At 39.5% G+C, this 15,033-nt stretch overlaps 1 protein-coding gene across 4 annotated transcripts in view; it reads right to left on the bottom strand.

The window, feature by feature from the left end:
• The window catches only part of BRAF (B-Raf proto-oncogene, serine/threonine kinase), a 172,453-nt gene extending 165,247 nt beyond the window's left edge, over window positions 1-7,206 (bottom strand). Inside the window, exon 1 of one of the 4 annotated variants that reach the window (XM_081799992.1) lies at window positions 6,868-7,206. In XM_081799992.1, coding sequence (XP_081656118.1) covers window positions 6,868-6,999 — 132 coding nt within the window. In that variant the 5' untranslated portion in view covers window positions 7,000-7,206. The remainder of the gene's footprint in view (window positions 1-6,867) is intronic. The other 3 variants (XM_081799991.1, XM_081799989.1, XM_081799990.1) reach the window with 3 other exon arrangements.
• Window positions 7,207-15,033: the final 7,827 nt, after the last annotated feature.

The raw sequence follows: 15,033 nt of genomic DNA, 5'->3' as shown, positions 1-15,033 counted from the left end.
GATTTGCATTTCCCTGATGATAAGTGATGTTGAGCATCTTTTCATGTGTCTGTTGGCCATCTCTATGTCTTCCGTGGAGATATGCCTGTTCATGTCCTCTGCCCATTTTTTAATTGGATTGGCAGTTTCTTATAAAGTTAAATATATACTTACCATACAACCCATAAACCCCATTTTAAGGTCCTTACTCAAGAGAAATGGAAACCAATAGCCACACAAAAACCTGAACCCAAATGTTTATAGCAATCTTTATTATAATTGCTGAAAAGTAAAAACGACCCTACTACCCATCAACTGGTAAATGTATAAATAAATTGGGACACATCCAGACAATAGAATATTACTAAACAATAAGCAGAAACTAATTGTTGATACATACAGCATGGGTGAATCTCAAAAACATCAAACTAAATGAATGAAGCCAAATATGAATCACCCCATACTGGATGATTTCATTTGTATAACTTTCTGGAAAAGGTAAAACTAGAGATCAGACCAGTTTCTGCCAGGAACTGAGGGCCAGGAAAGGGGACGGAATGCAGGGAAACTAGGAACTTTTTGAGATGATGGAAGTGTTCTGTGTCTTGACTGTGGCAGTAGTTGCAGGATCATGTACATTTGTCAAAACTCACCAAACTGTACAGTTAAAATGGTACATTATGGTATATGTAAATTATGACCGAATAAACCTGATGGTTCTCAAAAAGCAATTATGAACTTTCTATAGACCTCTAACCCACACCTTAATTTCAGAACCTCTAATATGATATAATTCAGTCTCCCCTAGACCAGGAGTCTGAAAACTTTGGCCCATGAACTAAATCTGCACCATCATCTATTTTAATACAGACCACAAGACTAGTTTTACATTTTTAAATGGTTGAAAAAAATCAAGAGTATTTCACGACACATGAAAATTATATGAAATTCAAATTTCAGTGTCCATAAGTAAGTTTTATTGGGTCAGGCTCATTTGCTTACACAGTCTATTAGCTGCTTTTGTGCTATAATGCCATTGTTGAGTCTGCTGAGTTGTTTTGACAGAGACAAAACAGGGCCATAGTGCCTAAAATTTTACTATTTGAACCTTTACCAAAAAATGTTTGCTGACCACTGTCTTAAGACACATGTCGTTGAAATTTTCTACATAGATTATTACAATTGAGAAGATTCATGCCAGGACACATCTCTCTTCATACACAGGAGCTCTAAAATTATCACAGCCATAAAATGCTTTTTTTCAAGGAAACCAACATGTAAAGCAGATAAATGAAGAACTTCAAGAGTTAAGGTGTAGGGGGACTAAACACAGCCTTCAGTTAAACTCTGAAGAAGGCCCCTGAAACCCTCAAAACAGTATTTTTCAAAATGCCTGCTGGAACCAATTGGTTGTCAATCTAGTAAACTGACTTATAAGTAGCATTAAAAAAAAGAGAACTGAAAAGTACAGAAAAACAGAGTGTATTATATCTAATAGGGTTCCATTCACCATTTCTTTCACTAAATATCTGAGTACCTATGTGCCAGATACTGTTGCAAAAGGTGAAGATTAAAAAAAAAAAATGTCCACAACAGACAAAAACTGTTTCTCCTATGTATGTATTAGGGTAACTTAAAATCTGAATTTCTTACAGTGTTGTTTTTTTTTTAATTGTCCTAGAGCTCTACAGTAATTTGAAAACTACCATCCTATGGTACATTTGTCCCAAAAGTGCTGTCAGTAACTGCAGCCACATTACAAGAATGAAAATTATGTTTCATTTGATGTTACAGAGCTTCCAGAAGACAAAGTTAATTGAGTTCAGAGCAATTTTTATATTCTGTATCAAGGGCATTCCCAAGACCCAGAAAGGAATGTAATGTTACTGGGCATCAATTTCCCTCTATATGCATAGTCTTGATATGGGAAGAAACAAGACTAATAGTTTTTCAAGCCCAAGAGAAAACACGGAAACCAAAATAATCTCAGAGGGTTGAAAAAATAACTGCTTAATGTTAGGGTGTAGGTTGTATTAAGAATTTCTTCTACCATGCTAATTATGTATGATAGTAAATTAGGTTGGTAGCCAAAAGAAACTAAAAAATAAAGACTACCTCCCAGAACATGTCAATGCCTCCAGCAAATATTTAACAAAGGAATGAAACAAATGAGAGTATCTTTTTGGTTCTTATATTATCTATAACATTATGACCATAAAAGCACTGCTTACAAACAGAAAAGCTCCTAAACAGGCTCACCTATTTTGAATTCAGTTCTCTAACTATTGCTGATCCTGACCTCGCAGAATAACCAATGTAGGTGAAATAGAGAATGAGTAAAAGACTCAACTTCTTTTTTTTGTTGTTTGGTTGTTGTTGTTGTTTTTTCCAAATTCAACTTCTGAGGAAGACAAAATCCAGTAAGAATTACTGACAATAAAGGCTTATTGTAATGACAGTTTGAAGCAGAAACATAGGAAGCATAGCAACATACTGCATCTCCTAAACATGGGGATTGTGATACAAAATACTAAGTATGCAGCTAAATTAATATCACGGTGTCTAAGAAAACAAAATGCACTTTGCAATTCTAAAGAAGAAGACAACTTTATTATTGCGGAAAAGGAAAAAGGAAGAAAGCTAAGCAGCTGCCTCATTCTTCAACAGGTAAGCATGAGGTCTTAGAAAATGCTAAAAAACAATGTAGCCTGCTCCTTTCCTCTCTTCCCCACCACTCACAGAACATAGGTTAACAGTTGTTAGGACAGCTTCCTATCATCCTTATCAGGAAAGCAAGGGACAGGGAACTGAGAAAAGTCAAACTTCTCTAGCCTGTTATCCAAATATAATTTTTCTGATCTATTATCCAAATAAGATTAAATCAAGTTTGCTCTTAGGTTTACTACCTTCAAAGATTTGAGCATCCAGTACCAACATTCCTTTCTTATCTATTTACTGATAAATAATTCCTTTAACAGCCAGCATATGTAAGTGACTGATATCAGATAGTTTTCTAAATAAAAGGAGTGGAGGCCTAAAGGAGGGAGGGAGAGAGAAAGAGTACACAAAGAGACCACTAGAAATACTGAAGACAAACAGCTATTTTATAGTTATGCCTAACAGGTATGTTTTGTCCACCTTCAAAAATACCTACACAAGTATTAACAGCAATACCAGAACTACACAAGCACACAGTATCCTAACGGGACTACCTCCTTTTAGGAGTATGAGGTAATCCAACCTGGTTTCACATGGCTCATAAAGATTGTTTTAATACAGTGGACCACATTATAAAGAAGATCCCATCCCAGAATACAGCTTAGTCAATGCATTATTACAATTACACAACTTAACTAAGGCTGGTGATAAGAGATCTTGAAAACAATATAATTTTAACTGTACTGCAATTGTAAGAAGCTCCTTCTGCAGAAACACAGCAGAATAGTTAATAAATATCACACCCTCGTATAACATTTTTAAAATAAATGTATTTATTATACCATATGGTCATATTATCCCATATTACACCATATGGTCATGGAAAGAAACATTGGGGAAATATAAATGGTCAGAAGTAAAGGTTTAATGCCAAAAGTATAAGCACATTTATTTCATAAATATTTAATAAGCTCCTGTCATTTACCAGAATATCCTATTTTGACATCTACAAAGTAATACAAATACAGGACATGAAATTTGTTCACTTCCCAACACAATTTAAAAACTAAAATCTACATTTATGTTCAAGATGTTTGATAACAAGCAGTAAAAAAAACTCTAATAACCAAGAAAAATGATTAGTTTAAAAAAAAATCACAGTATTACCTAATGAAATGTAAAATATTTTGCTATATTAAGTTTTAAAATATTATAAAACCACATATACTGTATTATACAAACATAAAAAAAGTTTTGGATACACACCAAAATGTTTATACTAATTATATCCTAGTGGCAAGATTACAGATTTTTTTCTTTTTTACTTTTTGTACTTATAGCTTTCTAATTTTTCAATAATGAATGTGCTTTCCCTCGATAGAAATTTTAATGCAGCTGAAATTTCCCTCTGAGAAAGTTTAAAAACAAAAACAAAAAACTATTTTACTGTCGGGCAAGAGAATTCTTTAGAATAAAATGTGTCATTTTACACACGCATAACTTTTCTTTCCATGCACTTGGCAATTAAAGGTACACATAAAGAAGACACTTAAATGAAAAGACCACGGTACATATCAGTTTGCACTGAATTAACAATACCAAATTCAAAGTTTAAATGATTTCTTGGAGGAATTTATTCTGCCATCCATAACACTGATATCTATATTCAAAAGAGATCCACTTATAATCATTTATTCCCCACCTCCCCGATGCAAATACCTTTATTATCAGCTCCTATAAGAAATTATAGAGGGAAAACTATTCATCACTAAACATTAAAACCTGAAAGGAGGAGGCAGTATGAAACACTTCTAATTAAATTTAGTTAGGAGTATCCTTGTAGTTTCAGAAGATACCAATATGCTTTCCAATGACCGGCAATTTAAACTTAAATTCATTAGTGTAGTGGTTCTCAAGCATTGATACATGAGAACTGCCCAGGAAGTGTGCCAAATACTGAAACTTAGGGCACTAACTCTCACCTACTGAGTCAGAATCTTCAGAGGGTAGAACTCAAACAATCTGGCCCTTTCAAATAAGATAGTGGAGATTGTACTTAACAAAAGACTTCTCTGTATCACTGCAAACTGTTCTACTAAGTCTTAAAGTTCTCAATGTAAACAATGTTATAATCAGAGAATTACAATTTCATGACCCATACCCATTAATTTATTCATTCTTCTACTCTGTAATAGTCTTCAAAGTTACAATTCAACAAAACCACACATACACTACAGAGTAAAGCAAGCCTAGAGGCACCTGTGCCTGTAAGACAAAGGCATATCCGATTCATGGAAAAAATAGACAGCAGATGTGACCCCTAGTATTTATCCATTAAAAACAATGTATCCTAAAAATAAATTTCCATGTCAACGGAACAAAGCTGTTTATAAATAAGAAGGAATGTGGAGGTGTGGGGAAGACAAGAGGAAGCTTCAGCAAGTTAAGAACCAAAAGCCAGGAAACAAGGCCAAATGAATGGTAACTGGGGACAAGGAAATCAGAATAAACTAAGAAATGGAAGAAGGAAAGAGCTCTACCCTTAGAATCCAAGAAGTTGGGGAAAATGAACAGATGTTAGAGGAACCTGATCTGAGCAGAAATGCAAACTAAAAATTAAGTGGAAAGTTGTGCAATTTAAGAAAGAAGAAAAGATATGAGAACTTTAGATCAAATGATGGTATAGAACACATCATGGGCACAGATGGAGGTGATATAAGAGGCTAAAAAATTATTATTGTGAACAAACTGATACTAGAGCAAGCATATGGGATGAATTTCCAAAGTAAAGATGATGAAGCAGGAAAAGGAGCATTGCATAGACAGAAGAAAGAATGAGACGTTGAGAATTGGGAAACCAAATGTAAGCAGTAGGAAGGAAAGAGAACTTTGAGCAAAGTCAACGGAGTAAGTCACGTTATCTAATCAATAATTACAAAGCACAGTTATTATACTAAATATTATCTCATTATTTGCAAAGTATAATAAAGTGTATTATTTTATATAGTACAATGCCAAATACTAAATGGAATAAATTTTCCTTAAAAACCAAATGTGAATAATTTGACAAGGTGTTAAGAGGCTGAATAATGCAAAAAAACAGGCTGAGAGAAGCAGAAGCCAGAGGAAAAAATGAAAGGTAAAAACTGGGACAAAAAGGAGGACAACAGAAAGAAATCAATCAAATCTATTTAAAAATGGGTAGGAAAAAATAAAGAGGTGTGAATGCACAATGGAAGACTAACCAGAAAGTGCCACTAGTGCAAGTGAAACCTGATGGAATCCTGACAGCTTCAGGATTCAGAAAGTAAGGAAGGAGCTCCAAAGCGTCCAGACGGATTTGTGAAGATAATAGGTAACAGTGTTAGGGAGCAGTAGAATGATTCAGAGGGCCTAAAGAACTAGGGTAAGAGAAGTGCAAAAATGGTTTTAAGTATAAACTGAGGCTAGAAGGCTGGCAGGTCCGACAACCGGCAAAAGAGCGGAGCAGCAGATGGGAATGGGATGGGGGGGTTACCACTCAGCGACAGAGCACAGACAAACAGAAGAACTGGGGGGGGGGGGGGCTGACACGGGGATGGAAAGGAGAACGGAAACAGTGGGATTTAAGACTGAAAAAGTAAAGATTAAATCAAAACCATCTGCTGGGTAAAACAGGTGAAGAGAAATCCCCCAAACAAGTAGAAAAGTGGAGGGGAGGGCAGCGGCCTGAAAAGGGGAACATCAGGGAGAGTGGAAGGGAACGATGCTCCCCATCACCTCCATGACCATGTAATAATTACAACAGCAACTCAGGCTGGGGTCCCGGCCCTGGCTACTAACCTACATCTATTCACCTGGATGCCGCCACCCTTCCCTACCCCCCCACCCCAAAATAATGAAAACATCGAAGAGATGAGAGCCTGGCTACCTTCAGCCAGCCGTGACCTTCTCGGACCAACCCTGAGTCTCGCCCCCTACTGATAGCCGCCTGCTCAACCAACGCTGCCCGAATCGCCCAAGCAGGGGTGCGAGTCAGGGAAACCCCCCTGGGCCACTGTGTGTGTTTACGTAGCGAGGAGCTGCATGACGGAGAGGGACAAGGGGGGGATGCCCATCTCCCACACCGCAGAACCCAAAGAAGAAGGTGGCTGAGGGCACCAGAGCCCCCACCGCCACTTCTTTCCCCCCAGAAAACACCAGCCAGCCGAGCCCAGAGCCCGGAGGGGTGTAGGGTGCGCCGGCACTCACCTCCTCGGGAATGGCAGGGTCCGCAGCCGAAGAGGCCGCGGCGCCGGCGCCGGCCTCGGGCTCCATATCCCCGTTGAACAGAGCCTGGCCCTGCTCCGCGCCACCGCCACCGCCGCCGCTCAGCGCCGCCATCTTATAACCGAGAGCCGGGGCCGGAGCGACCGCTGCTGGGCGGGGAGGGGGAAGGGAGGTGGAGGGCGGGGGGGCGGGGAGGCGGAGGCGGAGGGCGGGGGGCGGCGGGGAGGGACGGCCGGGGCGGCGCCGGCGGCAGGAGGGCACCTGGTCCACCTCAGGAACCGGCCCGCGGCCCCCGGCGCAGCCGAGCCTGAGGGGATTGGGGGAAGGACGCTAGGCGGGGGGCGGGGGAAGGGGGCGGAGACGACTAGAAGTCGCCGCGGCAACGGCGTCACCCGCGTGTCACGGCCGTGACGTCACCCAAGGTGCGTGACGTAATCCTAGGAGCGCCCTCGCGCCGTCGTCAGGGGAGGGTTCCTTCCCCTCCTGCCCACCCTCGCGCGCGCACGTTTCCTCGTCTCTGCGGTTTCCATGGCTCCGATTTCCTACTTCATTCTCTTCTCCGTCCTAAACCTCTACTGTAATGTGGGATTTACTAGAAGAGCATGGGTGTTGTTCGAGAAGTTAAAATCCTAGAGGGAGGAAGACGGGAAAGCCCGTGCTACTTGTGTTGTTTCCATTACAGCGAATGTCTCTGTGTCATAAAAATAAGACTTGAAACCCCGCGGTGGAAACGTTCAAGCAGAATTTGATAGAAAGATATTTAGGAGCAGCTAAATTATCAGAATGATTCTTGTATCCGTTTCATTAAAGGACCTGGCCTGTTAAAGTAGGTCTAAACCCATCGTTGAGGAATAAAACGTTTTAAGTCTTCCAGTCATTCATCAAATGTAAATGGAAAACTTTCCATGTGCTAGGGCCTGCACAAGGCACGGCATTCTAGACATCTGAAGCATCAAAACTTTAATAATTTTTATTTTCAAGATAACTATTCAAAACACTTTAAATACTAGGTGCCTTTCATGAACAGAATATTTCAAGGTGTTAGCTGTGCAAAATATGCATGAAAACAAGAGGAGTTAAATTCCCTTTGTGAGGCCCAATTACAGAACGAAATTTAAAAAACCCAATTCATTATTACAATACGTTTATCTTAAAGGAAAAGGAATACTCAGGAAAAAAATTAAAGAATAGAGAAATAGAAGTGAAGAACATAGTGGAAGTTACTGTGGGCTCCGGATGGTGTACAGTTTTAATCACCAAAGGAACCTAAACATCAAGTCATGAGAAGCTTTGAGTGAACTACATTTTCTTTTTACTTCCCATGTGGAGGGAAGTCACCAGTGATCTCCTTATAGTATTCACCATGATTAAAGAGATGGAAAGATGTCCTACTGACTCCTGAAGCAGAATGTCTGCATGTTGATGGAGTCACTATGAGTCCAGGTACTCTAGAGGTAAGGCATTGTGTGTGAGGCTGCTTGAATAATCAAAATACTAATATTCTTCTACAATGAAAAATGGGAAATAGAGCCTATCAAGTGGGCATGGTAGGTTTGTTAGCATTGTTGTACTTTTTCTTCCAAGTAGAAAAGTCTCCTTGAAGAACTAAATTTAAATCAAAAAGTGGTTTGGCAAAAGTAGAGTAAATGAAAATTATCATAAGGGATAATGTCATCAAGCTATACTAGTCTGAAGCACCCTTCTTTTACTGTAAGGACATACTTCTAAAGTAACTAAAATAGCGCCATTAGCCAGTCATGCCACCTGTTAGCCTTGATTTTATCAAAAACACAACTTGCAGCATTTTTTTTCCTTAACAGTCCTATTTATTTTTTTTAAATCAGACCCTAAAAAAATTACATCATTATGACACTTCCTCATAACATTCAAAGTTCTAAGATTTGTTTTCATTGGTTCCATTTTAAATTACAGTCTTCTTTATCAGCAACAATCTGTAGATCATATCTTACATAGTTATTTCTCCATAGGATGACTGGTCTCATCCATTTAATACTGATTCTTGTTAGCTTCTATTCACTCAACATTTTCTGACCTTGTCTTTAAATTCTGGATATATCTTATTTGATTTCCCTAGGCTATTCTAAAGCCCCTATAGGATCCAGATGGGAAAATATGGAAAAAGCATAAACTCTGGAATACAAAGATCAGTATTAGCATGCCACATCTTGGCTGTATAATCTGAAAGAAGGTAAGTTTGAATCCCTGCTTGTTGTTGTTATCTTAATCTATAAAATGAAGATCGTAATAATGCCAGCCCAACCTGCCCCATGGTATCATTGTGAGGCTCAAACATAGATTTTTCCCTTAACAAAATATGAATACCTTCTCAGTCAGAATTCAGACGAGGCATAGCAGAGATGACTTGCCTCTGCTCCATGATGTCTAGGACCCTCTGCTGAGAAGGCTCGATGCCTGGAGGTGTCTCAATGGGTGGAGACTGGAATAATCTAGAGGCATATTGCCTCATGTGCCTGATGGTTGAAGCTGGTACTTCAGCTGGGGTGGTCAGCCACAATACCCAACATTCTTTCCTCATGTGGCCTGAGCTTCCTCATAGCATGAATGCTTCAAGATAGACTACTTACAAGGTGGCTAAGGGCTCCAAATGCTAGTGTTCCTGTAAGCAAGGTGAAAGCTGTATTGCATTTTATGACCTAGCCTTCAGAGTCACACAGTATCACTTCTGTTGCATTTTATTTTGTTTAATTTCTACTGCATTTTATTGGATATAGTAAGTCATTAAGTCTAGGCCAAATTCAAGGAAAAGGCATATAGATCCTACCTCTCAATGGAAGAAGTATCAAAGAATTTACAGTTGTGTTTAATTTACAGATGGGTTGTGTTTAGAATAAAGAACTAGCTCTTATAGAAATAGTTACTTACCCTCACCTTCTCCAGAGGGGACTCTACACTCAAATCCTCCCCCCCCTTTTTTTTTTTTAAAGATTTTATTTATTTGACAGAGAGAGACACAGCGAAAGAGGGAACACAAGCAGGGGGAGAGGGAGAGGGAGAAGCAGGCTTCCCGCTGAGCAGGGAGCCCGATGCGGGGCTCGATCCCAGGACCCTGGGATCATGACCTGAGCCGAAGGCAGACGCTTAACGACTGAGCCACCCAGGCGCCCCAATCCTCCCCCTTTTTTATTACTGGGAATCACCAAGACATATATCAGTATACTAATGAAGAAACCTTTACCTTCTTTCTTTAGCATCTTACCACTGCATGCAAAAATAAATGCAGGGCCTTGACCATAGAACACAGCCTGTCTCCTCTTGGGCACTCCCTCCCCCGCCCATCCCACTAATACCATAGGCAGCATGCTCTGCTGAAACTCTCTACCCAAAGGTATGGTACCGTGTTCTTAGAGCATGTAATGAGCAAGCCGGTTTGTGATCTTCACAGAAACAGAAAAAACACCTCCTTCTTGTGCTATGGTGTATCATATGGGCATCAAAGCAGTATTATCTTGCATTCTAAAGTCTTACAGTTTATTTTTTTAATACCTCTATTTTTTAAAAGATTTTATTTATTTATTTGTCAGAGAGAGAGAGAGCACACAAGTAGGGGCAGCAGGCAGAGGGAGAAGCAGGCTCCCTGCTGAGCAAGGAGCCCAGTGCAGGACTCAATCCCAGGACCCCGGGATTACGACCTGAGCCGAAGGCAGACGCTTCACTGACTGAGCCACCCAGCTGTTCCTTACAGACAGTTTAATCAGTGCAGTTCTTACAGATTTTGTTCACAGTCCCCTTATGCCCTAAGGCATTCATGTACTCACAGGAAGCTGGAATACACATCTAGGTAAGGAACATTCCTCAGGTCTTTGCTCCAGTTAATGTCTGGGACACTAAGAAGCCTTGCTGATATGTCTTCCAGTTTATTTCCAACTGGTGGTTCTATCTTGAATCTTGCATTCTAATAGACATTGGATAGTCCCACCCATCATCTGGACCTGCCCAGTCAGGTCTGATCCACGTTAACGTGGTCAACTCCTAGAAAACAAGTAAGCAGCTTCTAGGAAGCTTCTACAGCTCCAACCACATTCAAAGATATATAGCTGATTACAATTTAATGTTTTCTTTATGAATCAAGGTCATCATTGTGAATAACACATCTTGTATTAATAGAAGGCTACTCTCAGAAGCTATTTAGGTATGACTAGAAAATAGAATCATGGAGGTGATTCAGGGTAGCCTTCCTGCTGATACTTGGAATCTTATCAGTGGAATTCCAGACTCTTATCCAAATGTGATGGGACCTCACTAAAACACTACATTCAATGGTAACTTTTTTCCCTGAAATTGAATTGAAACCTCCTCTTTATGACATCTATATTCTGGTTGGTTTTGCCTTTAGAGGAACACAGGACAAGTCTATTTTTTATTCTGTGTAACGGCTTTCAAATATTTGAAGGGAGTTCTGTTTCCTTCAGTTCTTTCCTCAAAGCATTTTCTCATCTTTACTATTCAATTTTCCTCCTAAAACGTGGTCCCAAGGCACCTGGGTTGCTCAGTCAGTTAAGTGTCTGCCTTTGGCTCAGGTCATGATCTCAGGGTCCTGGGATCAAGCCCTGCGTCTGGCTCCCTGCTCAGCAGAGAGTCTGCTTGTCCCTCGTCCCTCTGCTTCTCCCCCTGCTTGTGCTCGCTCACTCTCTCTCTTTGTCAAATAAATAAATAAAATCTTTTAAAAAACAAACAAAAAAACATGGTTCCTTGCATTGAATGCCGTTCCAGATTTGCTCCAACAGACAAAGAATAGAACCTCTGATTGCAATAACCTAGGACCCATGCTTTTGTTAATAGAGTAAAAACTCATATAAGCAACCCCACCCCATTATTGGTACTTTTGAAGCTTGGAGTCAACAAAAAACCTTTGTGTGTGTGTGTTTTTTTAAATAAAATGCTATCGCATCAAGTCTAGGTTTTCTGTCTGTCATCCCCTGTTGTCATGTCATGAATTAGGCACAGTTGTCATCCCCTCTACTGAACCCACATTTCTCAGGCTTTTTAATTCTTGAAGGAAGACCTTGCTTTTAGATTCATGAAATGTATTAGATATTGTATTTCCCTATTTTTTTAATTTTTAAAATAACAGCTTTATTGAGATATAATCCATATATCATATGGATTTGAAGTAGACAACTCATGGGGTGCCTGGGTGGCTTAGTCATTTAAGTGCCTGACTCTTGATCTCAGCTCAGGTCTTGATCTCAGGGTCTTGATCTCAGGGTCGTAAGTTCAAGCCCTGCGTTGGACTCCACACTGGGGGTGGAGCCTACTTAAAAAAAAAAAAAGTAGACAATTCAATGTTTTTTTCATTTTTTTTAATTTAAATTCAATTAATTAACATGATATATTATCAGTTTCAGAGGTAGAGTTCAATGATTCATCAGTCTTTTTTTTTTTTTTAAAGATTTTATTTATTTATTTGAGAGAGAAAGAATGAGACAGAGAGAGAGCATGAGAGGGGGGAGGGTCAGAGGGAGAAGCAGACTCCCTGCTGAGCAGGGAGCCTGATGCGGGACTCGATCCCGGGACTCCAGGATCATGACCTGAGCTGAAGGCAGTCCCTTAACCAACTGAGCCACCCCGGCACCCGATTCATCAGTCTTATGTAACACCCAGTGCTCATTACATCACGTGCCCTCCTTAATACCCGTCACCCAGTTACCCCATCCCCCCACCCCCCTCTCCTCTAGCAACCCTCAGTTTGTTCCCTATGATTAAGAGTCTCTTGTGGCTCGTCTACCTCTCTGGTTTCATCTTGTTTTATTTTTTCCTCCCTTTCCCTATGCTCCTCTGTTTTATTTCTTAAATTCCCCGTATGAGTGAAAGCATATGATAGACAATTCACTGATTTTTAGTGTATCCATAGAGTCAGGCAACTATCATCACAATCAGTTTTAGAACATCTTCATCACTCCAGAAAGTACCCAAAATATTATATTTTTAACATTTAACAAAGGATGTTTGTATCAGTATGTTATTTCATCTTATAACATCTTGCTTATGCTACCCTTCCGTGTGTTAATAAGATACAGAGTTCTTTGAAATATGCTTTGTGAATTTGACAATTTGGAGTGTTAAAATTTTTTAAGTTTGCTTTTATTGCATGGTACAGTAGACTATATACAGTATGCTCCCTTTTGGCAAGAAGCAAGGGGAAACCGTATATATAATGAAAATGGCACCTGATAAGGGATGAGTAAGGACAGGGTAGAGGAGAATGAAACTTCTCTGAGTATATCTTTTAAGATAGTTTTGCTTTATGGGACATGTGAATAAGTGAACAAAAGTAAAATCTCACCAAATGAACCTAATCATATATTAAATTCATAACATAACCACACAAAAAAAGATTAATTCAAGTGGCTTTTGAATGTCATTTTCTAACTATAGAGTATAATGAACTTATGCCGTGTTAAATTAACTAAACTGGAACTGTTTGCCAGAATCCTCTTCCATCATGTAAGACCTGCTCACTCACTCCAAAATATATCCCCTGAGACAGTCCAGAGCAAACTCTCTTCACCAAGGCTGTAAGATAATGCATTTGTGAGGGTAACTCTTAGAGCTCTCTGCTGGCTCTCATCCATAAGCCAGAAATGACAATAATTGCTACCATTTCTATGGGATGCATGTTTAACTCAGTGATGACAGGCTTCTCCTGTAGGACCCCCATCACTGACACTGTAATGAGAGCCCCAGGTAGTAACAGCCTGACTCGTACTGCAGTCCTTCCTTGTAGCTTCTAGCTCAGCCTCACCAATTACATTTTTTTTTTAAGATTTTTTATTTATTTATTTGAGAGAGAGAGAATGAGAGAGCACATGAGAGGGGGGAGGGTCAGAGGGAGAAGCAGGCTCCCCGCCGAGCAGGGAGCCCGATGCGGGACTCGATCCCGGGACTCCAGGATCATGACCTGAGCCGAAGGCAGTCGCTTAACCAACTGAGCCACCCAGGCGCCCCACCAATTACATTTTTGCCTTGCTTCTCCCACTTCACCTCTGTCTTTCCTTCCTGACTGTCTGGCTGAGGATTTTAGGATCCAGCAGCAGACCCACAAACACCAGCCTCACTTAGACTGTTTAGCCAGCTCCATGGTTGCCTAAGACCAAATCTCCATAATATACTCCTATTATTTATGTTTCTTAGCACTTTTGCTTCTGATTAAGTACTGACTGGAATATGTTCAAAGAACAAAATGCACTACAAATAAATCTTTAACTTTATTTAGAAGTCTTATTATTGGCAGTGATATTGGTTTTGTAATTCTGAGACAATTTGTATTTATTGTGGATAGAGCAACAGTACATCTGATGGTGTTGGGAAGCAAGGTTTTTACTGTGGAAAAAGTTAGAAATATTTGATGAACAGAAGTTGAAGAAGAACCCTGTGATGCTGGATTTGAATTGGAGTAACTGTATTAACATAGGATTTAGAGAAAAATAATGTGTCTGTGAACATGTGGGTATGTATAGTTTTAGAAGAATATATGCTAGTTATTATACAGAGAAGAAAAGATAGAATTAGAAAAGTACATATACTATATAAGTATATATACTTACGAATGTCTATATAATACAGATAATGATATATATCTGTATGTACATTTATACCTACCTATAGCATATATAAGTATTTATATACAAGTGTACTATACATATATGGTATGTCTATGTATATATAAATGTATAGGTATAGATGTAGATATAGATTCATATAGTCTTAGCTCTATGCACTGAAAAGAGGTGCCTAGGAGTATCAATAAGTATACCTGGTACCTGGATCTTGATTTTGAAATACCATTCTCCACTGTAAGTAATAAGAGCTCCTTTGAGAAATGGCTGATGCCAGATCTGGGGCAGGAAATGTATAAATTGAGCTTGTACAGTATGCACCTTGGTAAACTCCAGAGCAAGGGCATGATAGAATTAGAAAAAAATCATCTCTCTGCCACTGCCAGTGTAATAATTATTCCTGGTTAGGACCATTAAGTTGCTGAAAGTCTTATTGAGTAAAAGACTGTCGGGGATCAGGACAGTCCTGTGCTTTCGTAATGCTACCACACAGACGTCTCACTAATTATAAAAGGGGAAGTGTACAGTTACAATAGCAGTCCCTCCGTTA

Source organism: Leptonychotes weddellii, chromosome 12 (genome assembly GCF_054177405.1).
Source record: "Leptonychotes weddellii isolate Sample4059 chromosome 12, ASM5417740v2, whole genome shotgun sequence".
Taxonomy (NCBI): domain Eukaryota; kingdom Metazoa; phylum Chordata; class Mammalia; order Carnivora; family Phocidae; genus Leptonychotes; species Leptonychotes weddellii.
The sequence above is the reverse complement of the archived record's forward strand: the minus strand, read 5'-3'. Positions and strand labels throughout refer to the sequence as shown.